This window comes from Hydra vulgaris, chromosome 10 (assembly GCF_038396675.1).
Source record: "Hydra vulgaris chromosome 10, alternate assembly HydraT2T_AEP".
In the NCBI taxonomy this organism is placed as follows: domain Eukaryota; kingdom Metazoa; phylum Cnidaria; class Hydrozoa; order Anthoathecata; family Hydridae; genus Hydra; species Hydra vulgaris.
Window position 1 is genome coordinate 16,483,208 of NC_088929.1, and position 12,398 is coordinate 16,495,605.

Consider the following 12,398-nt stretch of genomic DNA (forward strand, 5'->3'; position numbering starts at 1 on the left):
TATGGTACAGCAAATTATTTTTCTTGATACCATGAGCAATATAATAGATCATATTATTTTGACTTCTTCTTCCTTCAAGAGATTCCGAGGATATGGATAGTTGTGATTCCGAGGATATGGATAGTTGTGATTCTGAGGATAAGGATAGTTGTGATTCTAAGGATATGGATAGTTGTGATTCTGAGGATCTGGAGTCTTTTTAGGATTTATGTTTGATTTCTGTGATTGTTTACCCTCCTAATACTAAAAAAAGAAAAAGAAATTTATTCTTCTTTTACTAAAAGTGTTGTAACTGAAAAAAGGGCACCTTTTCTTAACCTTAATTGACTTACATTTTCCATTACATCATAAGCTCCACAAAATTTTCAATAGAAATTAAAGTTAGTTATAGTTGTATGCCAAATATTCTATCCATTATTAATTCACACAACCAACAAATTTTGCAACAAACTCAATGCTAGTGTTACAAACTGCAACTGCATCAAGAAAACCACATTTCCATTAAACAACCAGTGTATATCAAAAAATATCATATATAAAACCACTGTAAAATTAGCTAATTGAAGCTTCATGGATAAATCTTATGCATTGCATTAGTGAAAATACATATAAGCTTAGGCTTGCAAACCACCTAAAATCATTTAACGCAACTAAGTACAAAAATGATTAGAACATTCTAAGGAAATCTGGAAACATAAGGATGCAGGTAACATGCCCATAATCAATCGATCCACAAAAAGTGTAACCTTTGTCTTTATGAAAAATATATTATTATGACTTTTGATTACGGATTACTACTTAACAAAAAAAGTGAATTGGTTTCTGCATGGGCATAAGAAAAAATTTCTGCTTTCACACTTTGATATCGGATTTTAGCAAACCTTGGATCACATAAATTTGACATCAGATGCCATTGAAATGCTAAACTTGTATTTTTTCTAACAATTTTTATTTCATATTTTTGAATAATAGAGCTGAATGATTGCCAAATAGCATAAAACTTAGAGTACCATAAAAAAGTTACATTTTTTAATTTAAATTATTTTAATATAACTTGATCTATTTTGTGAAAAATATTAGACTTATTTGATATTAGGTTATTGACTTAAGAAGTTAATGAAGAGACATTAGGAGGGGGGGGGGGGGCAGATTTGATGCTAGCTCCATTTTTTTTTAAGTCTATCTTGTAGTATCTATCTTGTAAAAATAAAAATAAAAAACTATATTCTAAAAGCAGATATAAAAGGTAAAAAAACTTTGATAATATTTTTATATATATATATATATATATGCGATCCTGCCCCTAATATATGTTTATAAATTAAATTTTTTTTGTTTTTTTGGATTTATAGGACCAACTAAAGGAGTAATTTTTGGATAATTTTCTGAAACTGTCAAAGAGAACCGAAAGGAACCAAAAAAATTGATAATGGTATTTTTAATAACAACTTAATAACAATGCATTTTATGCATCACTCTATTATCTAATTTTTTAAAAAAAAGGTTTGAAACATATATCAAAAGAAAACATTTAAAGATTCATCATTTAAGTGACTTCTTATTTTGTAAAAACACTAACTACAGTGAATTCAAATTCTGCATTTGTAAGCTTAAAAATCCTTTTTTTTTTTAAATAATTTATAACAATTGAGTTTTTATGTGTTTTGCTTCCTCTATAAATGTTGAAATAAATTTACAAAGATTACCTGACAACATCCACAGCTCCTCCTCTAACTTTTGGATTTTTTGCAAATATAGAATATGATGAAAGAAAGCTACTGTCAATGCTAAAAACAACCGCTTCTGTACTTGGAGGCAAAATGGCTAAGCTGCAATCCACAAAAGAATGATCACCCCTAAAAAAATTAAACTCCAGCCTCTATATTACTACTATTTTAAAATTTATAAAAATTAAAAAAATTAAACTTCATCCTATATATTACTACTATTTATAATACTAATTGAATTAAAAATCATTAACAACATTTTGAACAACTTATTATTGCATATATAATAATATATTATAAAATTATATTAGTTCTGTCAAAAAATATAGAATAAATATAATAATTTAAAAATTAATATGAACAATTTAATTAAAAATAAAAAAAAAAGCAAAATTCTATAAAAAAAGCAAAGAAAAAAAAAAAAAGAAAAAAAAAAAAAGTGTTATATTATGGGTTAGTGATGTCCTATTTATCCTTTAAAAATATTCTACACAAAATTATATTATTTGTGATGTCCCATTACTTCTTTAAATGTATTCTACACAAAATTATGACCTTAGTGCAATAGTATGTGCAATAGTATGTGCAATAGTATATGCAATACACAATAGTATACGCAAAACTTAAAATAAAAGCAAAAAGAGAAAATTTAAAGTATATCAACAAAATATCAACATTCAAAATTGTGGTTGTACAAATTTTATGATGAAAACATCAAGAAAAGTAAATCGTTTACAGCAAACCATAGCAGAAAGTTGCTCCTGATTAACTATTTTTAGCTCAATAAATAAAAAAATATTAAAAAAACAAAAAAAAAATAATAATAAAATTTAAATATAAATTATTTATTATTTTTTATTATATAAAAGATTTACTACTTTTGGTTTATTAAGTAAATAAAAACAAATTTAAATTTAATTTAAAATTTAATTTAAAAACACTTTTTAAGTTACCTGACAACCATACGAATAGAATGAACACCTGGTTGATCAGTTTGAAACGGATGGAGAACTTTGCCATGTTTATCTGTTACTTCATTGGCAACAAAGCTCCAATCATTGAACTGCGCACTCTTTGTAATATAAATGTCGACCTTCATAAAAATTGCATGACATTATCAAAAAATTTTTTTAAACTTCATTTTTTGATGTAACTTTTTTTATTATTACATTTTCTGCAACAAATAAATAGAATTAGAACAAATAAATAGAATAAGAAAATCTACAATATTATTAGTTAAGATTAGGAGGTATACAATTGGAACAATATAGTAATGTGTTTATACATGATTTTAGTTAATAGAAAAGTATGAGTTCAATATAAAACTTTATTTTAGTCGAATAATTTAAAATCAATTTTAAATATTTGGTTCAAAAATCAGTGGCTTTATTTGCTAAACTTAAAGCCTATGTAAATATAAAAAAATGAAAGTTTACTTGAAAGCTTTTTCTCTCTTTCTTTTTTTTTTTTCAACTTTATTATCAGCTTTACTATCAACTGTTTGAAGTTTTATTCTTAAGAATACGAGAATATAACTTATTAGGCTTTATTGATAGAATCTAGTTATTAAATAAGTCCACAAATGTTGATCTATAGAAGATATATATGTATATCAAGGGGATTTTTAAAAAAAAAGGGTAACATCATGGTCTTATGGTAACCATGATGTTACACCTCTAACTCATTTTTGCAAATGGCAGCTAAAATTCAGAAAAAAATACTGTAGCCTAGCAAGGCGCCATTACATAATTACTTACAAAAGAGCATTTAACAATTAAACCATATTTTGAAATATTTTGAGGGTTTTATTTTTTGTGATTAATTTAGAGAAATCTTTAAAAACAATTAGAGTATTGGAATACACATAAATGTAATAAAAAGATGCCCTTTTGAATTACATTAGATAGACACTCGAATCAAAATGTTTAACTTAAAACTTATTTTCTAATTTTATTTTTAAAACAAACACAACTTGTTATGGCAATATATTATAGAAAACAGAGTTTAATTTCTATGAGGATTTAAAGCCATACATGGATATCATGTTCATCTTTAACATGGTGCCTTAAGTGTTCATCCAATGCTAGAAATAACATTTTTTTAATTTTAGACCCAGTGCAGTATTGGTATCGAGTGGGAATACCAGTATTGGTATCGAGTGGGAGAAAGGAAGAGATGAGAATGAGAAGAATTTTTGTAATTTCCATAGAGGAAGTATTAGTATTAAGTAAATATTACTTCAATTATAATATATTTTTTATTTATCTGTGTATGCTCAAAATTGTGCATATTCAATGGTAAAAGTGTTTTCTTTCTTGCTGTACACCAGCACTGTACACAACATTATTTATAATGTTGTGTATGGTGCTGTCATCATACTCATACATTTTAAATATTCTCAAATGTTCAGCAAATATGAAAAAGTTAAAAACAAGGTGGAAAACGTAAAACTACAGCGCAGGAAGCTCAAGAAGACAGAAGAATAGTTAGATTTGTTAAAAGCAAACCATTTCATCAGCCAAGCAAACCAAAAATGTATATTGAAATTATAGGTACTTTAAGTTAAAGATTATTACAAGAGTATCAGCTGTACTATTGTACAGGTGCTTAAGAGAGAATAATTTAAATGCACGCACTCCATAAAAAATTCCTTTGTTGACAAAAAAACATACTGCTAAACGTTTGCAATTTGCTAACCAGCATCTAAATTGGCCAATTAAAAAGTGGCACAACATATTATGGACCAATGAATCAAAAATTATTTTTCATGGATTTAATGAATTAAATATACAGATTTAATGCAATATGTAAGGCATCCAGCAATTCTCACTTTTGAAATTAAATTAGGAATGCAGAAATGACTTGTCATAACTACTTACAAACCCCCTAATCAGAATTATAAATATTTCTTCAATCAGCTTAAAGAAGCCCTTGACTTTTATTTGCAATCATATCTATAAGACATCCAGCTAACACAAAATTCCAGCACAAATATTCTATTTTGATTGTAAAATATGGTGGATCCAAATCATGATATGGGGGTGCTTCTTATATAATGGTGTAGGATCTATTCATAAGATTAATTTTATTATGGAACAACATATTAATACTTTCAATAATGTTATGCTGCCCTAAAGCAAAGGAATGTTTACAGGTCAATGGGGTTGAGGCTATGGAGTAGCCTGCTTAGTCATCCAATTTTAACCCCATAAAAAATTTTTTTCCAATTTCAGATGCCACTGTTACTTCAACGACTGCAACTTTTATATTATCGTTCTGTTTCTAAAATAAAATGTAAAACATTTTTTCACTCAATTAAATTAAAGAATCAAAATAAAAGAAATAAGATTTTTTTGTACAAAAATGTTTTTCAATAGTTTTTAAAAAATTTCATGTACTGCTACTTTCATGATTTTAGCTGTATATAATGCAAATTTATAAGATGTTAAATAGTATTAAGGAAGATAGTGCAAAATAACAAATATTTTTAAAATCTATAGTTTAGTAAAACTGTTACTGAAAAAAACTGAAACAGTAACATTTCAGTTTTTTGTTTCAATAACTTTGTTAAATTTAAAACACTAACTACTTAACTTAAAGTATTAAAAACATGTTACAAAGAAACTATTGCTTAAAAAAATTCCACCTGAAGACTACCATCCAGTTAGTATAAAACCTGTAGACTACCGCTCATTAGCAATAATAGCAACCATATTTTTTTTTTGACATTAAAAAAAAAAAGTTTATGCATAAAAAATTGCATTAACAATATTTTGAAAAACTAATTATTTTAAAATACATGCTATGTATATACAGTTTCCTTTCCATATATTTTTTTAATTTTTTTATAATCAAATTAGAGCAATAAAACATTTGTTATAATTTGAATAAATTTATTGTTAATAAATATAAAATTTTCTGTTTGTTAACATTTTATGTTTTATTTCTGTGAAAGATAGTTGTTAGACACTGCATAATGCATATAGAAAACAAAAAGGGTTAATTAGTGTACAAATAAATAACACTATAAAACTTTATTTATTATAAAAATTATATTAAACCTTAATTATACCTTGTTATTATTTTATTTCTTTATTTCAATTCACCTCCCCAAGTTCATGAAAGCCACTACAGTTGAGAAGGCAACTTTTAGTTGTGGTTACAACCCTTTCTTAACTTTATAACTCCAAAACACGAACGTTGACAAACAAGGCCTGTGTGTATAGAAACAAATTGAGTGTGGTAATACTAGGGACTAGGAGGGGATTGAATTCTTGCTTATGAGGCTAGCACCCTACCACTACACTACTACAGCTATTAAGAATCCATTTTGTTGTTACTGCCAATCCAGTTTATTGTTACTGAAATCCACTTTGTAGTTAATGTCAAATCAATTTATTGTTTCTGGCAATCCAGTTTGTTGTTTAGATGCTTACTAGTTTAACTTATTTTTATAGCATACAACATTTTCAGAAAAAGATACACACACACATATATATATATATATTTATATATATATATACATATGTATATATATACATATATATATGTGTGTATATATATATATATATATTTATATATATATATTTATGTATATATATGTATATATGTATATATATATACATATATACATATATTTACATATATATATATATATATATATATATATATATATATATATATATATATATATATATATATATATATATATATATATATATACATATGTATATAATTTTAATTTTTATTTATATAACAAACTTAGATACATAAGTTATAAATAGAAATACCTTTTCACCATTTAAAGTTGCAATGTCTAAAGGACCATAAGTAAACTTTCCTATTATAAAAGTCTGTGAGCCGCATAGAACAACAATATCATTTGCTCTGTGATTTGGACTCATATTCTATAATTAAAAACATATATGATAGAATAACATAACAATAAAAATAAAAATGATTGATTGTTAGAAATTTCAAAACTTTGAGAATTTTTTGTAATTATTAAAGTTAAAAAAAGTAGTTAAAAAGTATGAAGCATATTAACTCATATTTAAAATATTAAGTTTGAAAATTATTTAAAACTTTTTAAAAAAAAACTTTTAAAATTTCTACAAATATTTATAATAGCATTATATAAATATTTTATTAAATATTAAATACCTTTATTTTTACTTTGGTCTTTTTTTTCATCCACTTCTCTTGAGGATGCTGATGAAAAAAAGAACCACCTATATCAGAAACTACTGGAGGGGGGATGTACTGCTCAAAGTCAAAAATCTAAAATCAATATATAATATAATATTAATATACATATAAATAAAACTTATTTTATTATATATATAAATATATATATATATATATATATATATATATATATATATATATATATATATATATATATATATATATATATATATATATATATATATATGTATATATAAAATACATATTTATATATATTATGTATTTTTTGTTGTTTATTTTAATAAATTTTCAAGTGTTTATTTCAAATTTTATTATTTTTTAAAACAACATTTACCCCCTTAAAGGTCCAGAGTTTTGCTAGTCATTTAGGAAACGTTTTGCTTTTTTTTATTTTGTTGCTAAATTTCTCTCTCAATCCTATACCCCAGAAAAGCAAACATAAACAAAAAAGGCCACTGTTCAGAGAAACAAGTGAGCGCTGTATTTCCAGGGACAATGTCAACTTGAACTCTGTTCTTCTCATTTACAAAACCAATGTTCTAAAACACTAGTGCATGAATTAAAGTGCACAAATAGAAAGTGCATATAGTATTTTTACTCTTTACTGAAATAAAGTGCAAAAATAGGACAGTATTTTTCTACATAATTTGTAATAAAAGGAGACATACAACTACCTAATTAACAAGGGATTATTTTGATAATTATCTAATTAACATGGATAAAATATTTATGAGGATATTATAATGTTCCTAAAAGCATTTTACCCATATAAAAACGTTTCTTTTTATTTGAATATCCTTATCACCAACTTTTATACAATAAAAAAAAATACACCAACATACAATACAAATATTCATAGGCAAATGTATATGCATCGATGAAAAAAATAAAGAAGACCCTCTTTAATTGTAGTGGCCCCCTGAGGAGCCTTGGGAGTCATAAAAAGGTGTTTTATTTATATTTAAAAAAAATACACTACCAGCTCAAATTGTATTGAATCCTCCACAGATGGCTTTTTTAGTATGATATAAAACACTCAAGCTTTTACTTATTTTAACTACATTAAAAGATATAAAATATTCACAAAAGACACAGAATGAAATCTTTTTTAGATTAACAAATTTTATTGTGTGTTATTTTTGTAGAGTGTTTGAAAGAATATGTGTTAGATTATAATAATTTGTCTATAAATGACATTAAAAAACACATTTGATCTGACTATTCTGTAAAATAATAAATTAATTTGATTACTTACAAAACACACACAAATCGCCTAATTGGTAGTATTGGTTGAAAAATACATTTAAATCATTTTAAAGTATAGCATATTTTTTAATTTATTGATTTATAAAGTCAAAAGTGCCCTAGCAAAGTTATGGCAAGTGAGACTCAAGTCTCAAAAGCACTTATTTAAACATAGCGGCAGAATTTATGACCTCAAAGTCATTATTATTTTTTTTTATTATTCCTAACTAATCTTTCAAACAAATTAAGCAAAAATGTTCCTTTACTTTATGCCTTCCATTAATCAACAACGCCGTTAAATCAAGTAAAAAATGTATAAATAATATAAATAATCAATTCTTTTTATATACAATTTTTATATACAATTTTACATTTTTCAGTAACTTGTGGGCCAATTTAATAGAAATTGAAAATGACCCTCCCATTTAGGGATGGGGGTGCAAATTATGTTTAGCCTTGAGCAAAGCTTGCTACAGCACTAAATGCCAATATGCTTAGCAAATAACAGGATAAAACAATTTTAGAAAATTTTGAAAACAAATTAACATGGTTCCTACTTATAGTTTCAATAAAATACCAAAAAAACTGTTTTTCAAAGTGGGCAGATTCTAAGATTTTTATAATCTGCTTCACAATATTTTACCATAAAATTGTCCATAACAACTGTCTAAATAAGACATAAAATTTTGTAATTTATAATAAAATTATAAATTAATTGTAAAATAACTTATCTTTTTTTGAAAATTTCCAGAAAATTTTCAGAAAACTTCCTCTGAAAATATTTCAAGTTTAAAATATCTTGGAAATTTTCATCCTTATTTAAAAGTAGCAAAATTGTTATGGTAACAGACTTTTACAATAAAAATATACATGTATTTTATTATCCTACCGTATTTAGGTCAACACTACTCTAATATGTTTTGCACACCTAAAGTTTTAAATGCCATTCTAAATCCAAACAGTTTTTCAGAAAAAGAAAAAGAAAACAAAGAATAATGAAAAATAATGAACTGTGACTAATAAAAAAAATTCATTATTTTAATGAAAAATGGATTTTTTTTTTTTTTTTGCTCTACTCCTTTTAATGTTCTTTATATCTAGATAATATTTGAATAGTTTAAAATCATTTGAAGAAATGAAAATGATTTTGATTGGTTAGATTTTAGTAATAATTATCGATAGTTTGCTATCGATAATTATTACTAATTAATTATCGATAGTTTGTTTATTCAGTTTCATATTCATTTTGTCCTGTTTATGCTTCCGCTTGTTCTTTTTTGTTCTGTTTGTTTTACTAAAGAAAGACATTTTTTTTTAAATTTGTAAATGTTTTTCTTCACAAACCACAGAAAATACATATATCAGAAAACAATTATCAACAGTTGTTTTATTCTGATATTTCTAAACCAAAACATTCTAAGGTTTTATAGAAAATATTTTACCAAATGTTTATTTAAATATCTCTACTTTAATTTAAATACTTTAATTTATTTTTATCGTTCTAGTTACTAAATTCAATCGCTTTTCTTTTACTTTGTGAATAAAATGCTATTGAATATAAAAATTTTAGAAATTGCAATGTAATAACTCCAAACAAGAGAGTGTCTATAAAGAAAAGACTTTTGAAATATAGTGCATTGCACAATTCACAATAACATAGTTATATTATGCATGTGTAATTACGTTTTATTATAGAGCAACGTGCATCAATGGTAAAATGATACATCAGTTAAAGGCCTAATAGTATTCATACATGTTTGACCATGAGTATTATTGTATTGAACTTCTAAGAATCTTGATCTTAGTCTTGTGAAAAATTTTAAAGTCTTGGACTTGGTCTTGGGTTGACTTTTTGATGTCTTGGTCTCGGTATTGGTTTTGAAGTCTTTAGTCTTGGTCTTGAGCCCAAACATCTTGGTCTTAGTCTTGTTCTTGAACTTTACTGTCTTGACTACTTCTCTGGTGTAATTACATATTAATTTTTAAAGCACATTTTTATCTTAAACACATAAAGTTGCGTGATTTTTTTTATTTTGTTTACTTGTTTAAATTGTAATCCAAACTAATAAACATTTTCATATTCTTTTTTTTTTAAAGAAAACTATTATGGTTTTTGTTCATGTAAAGTGACTTGCACGGATGTGGATGCAGGCATTGGCGCTAGTCCACCATTCCTACCGAGGCACGTATAAATATATTATTATTATTATTGTTTTAGTTATTATTATTATCATTATTATTATTCACTAATATATTAATGCTTTGTTGTCAAACTTTTGAATGTTACCTACTGATCTTAGAATAAGATAAAATAAACCTTGCTAGTCAAATAAAAAAATGGAAAAACTCACCTTTGTCCTCTACAAAGATGAGTTTTACCTTTTTCTAATTTTAACTTTAAATTTAAATTTCTTGAAATAGAAATTTTAAACGCGCCAAACCAAGTTTAATAAATTCTATCACCAGAATGCGCCCAAGTCTATTAAATGTCAGTTTAATACAAAAGTTAAGTTGATGTGTGCATGTGTGCTCAGAATGTGAGAACTTGGGATCAAGAATACGCTACAAAAAAATTAGGCAACAATGCTAATAGAGTGGCGGCAGTGCAGCTCATGGTCCACAAAAGTCATGCTAATAAATTTTATAATAAGATTAGAGACATAACAAATCTTTGTAATACAAATCCAAACGTAGCCGCACGTGCCTGTTCAAGAGGTATTTTACTATTGTTAGTTTTGGGTAAATACATTTGAAATTCACTATCTGGGAAATAATACGGGCCACTGTTATGTTTATCATGAAGGACAGGGCCAAAAAAGCCCAAATGAAGTATGTACCTTTCTACAGAACTATCTCCACAAAACTTACGGATTCTGTTCAAGAATTTCTCTGATGGCTGCCCTGGGTAAAATAAAAACTGTCTTCGATTTCTAGTAGCTCTACAAGCTGGAAAGCGTTTTAAGAAAATTTTTCATTATATTCCTACGCAGAGACACTCATTCCTTGCCTGTGATAGAGACTTTGGTACTATCAAAAGAAATATACGAAAGCATGATCGCATCTACCTTGTGGATGAGTATATTGATTTGATAGTCAGTAGCAAAAAAAATTCCAAACTATTTACAGTTACAAAGATCATGCACAAGGACATTTTAAATTTCAAAGATTGGTGGCCTACTGTTTATAAAAAAGCCCCAAAACCCATCAGAGATAACATATGCACTTTCTGTATTGGATTATAAAATGTTTTTTTTTTTTTATTGCAATGACTATTGATTATTAATTTAAATACCTATTTGTTTAATAAAGTATATCTTTTCACGAAAAGTTTGCAGTTTTTTTATTCCCTAATTTGTAAAAATTTGATTGTGAGGAAGAATAGTACTTGTCCGAGGATTTATTTAATTTTTGTAGCAAGAACAACTTTTTTTCTATGATACCACTATATTAACAGGTCCTTAGGGGATGGAAGTAAACACCTGCTAAGATAACTGGCATCCAAAGTAAATAGTTAATAAACTATAACTGTTTAAAACTTTAACATTGATTATCTCGAAATAAAAATATTGGACTAGTACTGTTCTTTTTTTCACCGATTCAATTATTGTTGCTGAAAATCTTTCTTTATAAAAATGTTGTTTATAAAAAAATCCATAGGAAATTCAACTAAATCTTTTGAATTTGAAATTAAATGCCAAATACCTGCCAAAGTATAAAAGCTACAATATCTTTAGATTCCCAGTAGTTATTATAACACAACTGATGCAATGAGTTAAATGGAAACTTATCCACACCTGCTGGACAGTGTAGAATATAATCAATTCTTTTGTCTCCCCACCAAAAATCATCTAAAGGAGAATGTGTAAATGCTTAAAACTTATAACAAGCATTAAATAACAAATAATAATAAATCATACTTATATTTCCATCTAAACAATTTATTTGTTCATTGAAACCATTGGAACATATAGACAGTTTAGAACCAAATGAAGTTGAGTCATCAGCAGAAATTTCCCAATCAGATTCAATATTAGTTGTGTAAGGAAATGACTGATGTCGAGGGATAATTGATGGATTTATCTTTGAAAACTTTTTATCTATAAGAGGTTCAATTCGAGAAGACATCGGATCAAATGGATGAAAAATGTTATAAAACTGGTCACATCGTGGTGGATGAAAGCCTATGTAAAAGCAAAACAAGTTTTGTTAAGTGCAAAT

The 12,398-nt window shown here is 25.9% G+C and overlaps 1 protein-coding gene across 10 annotated transcripts in view; it reads right to left on the bottom strand.

Annotated features, from left to right (window-relative positions):
* LOC100202951 (membrane-associated phosphatidylinositol transfer protein 2) overlaps positions 1-12,398 on the bottom strand; it is a 64,234-nt gene that overhangs the window by 22,551 nt on the left and 29,285 nt on the right. For all 10 annotated transcript variants that reach the window (XM_065807382.1, XM_065807374.1, XM_065807377.1 and 7 more), the window contains 6 exons: positions 12,098-12,361; positions 11,883-12,028; positions 6,891-7,007; positions 6,518-6,634; positions 2,681-2,820; positions 1,707-1,856 (listed from right to left, as the gene is read on the bottom strand). In XM_065807382.1, coding sequence (XP_065663454.1) covers positions 1,707-1,856; positions 2,681-2,820; positions 6,518-6,634; positions 6,891-7,007; positions 11,883-12,028; positions 12,098-12,361 — 934 coding nt within the window. The remainder of the gene's footprint in view (positions 1-1,706; positions 1,857-2,680; positions 2,821-6,517; positions 6,635-6,890; positions 7,008-11,882; positions 12,029-12,097; positions 12,362-12,398) is intronic.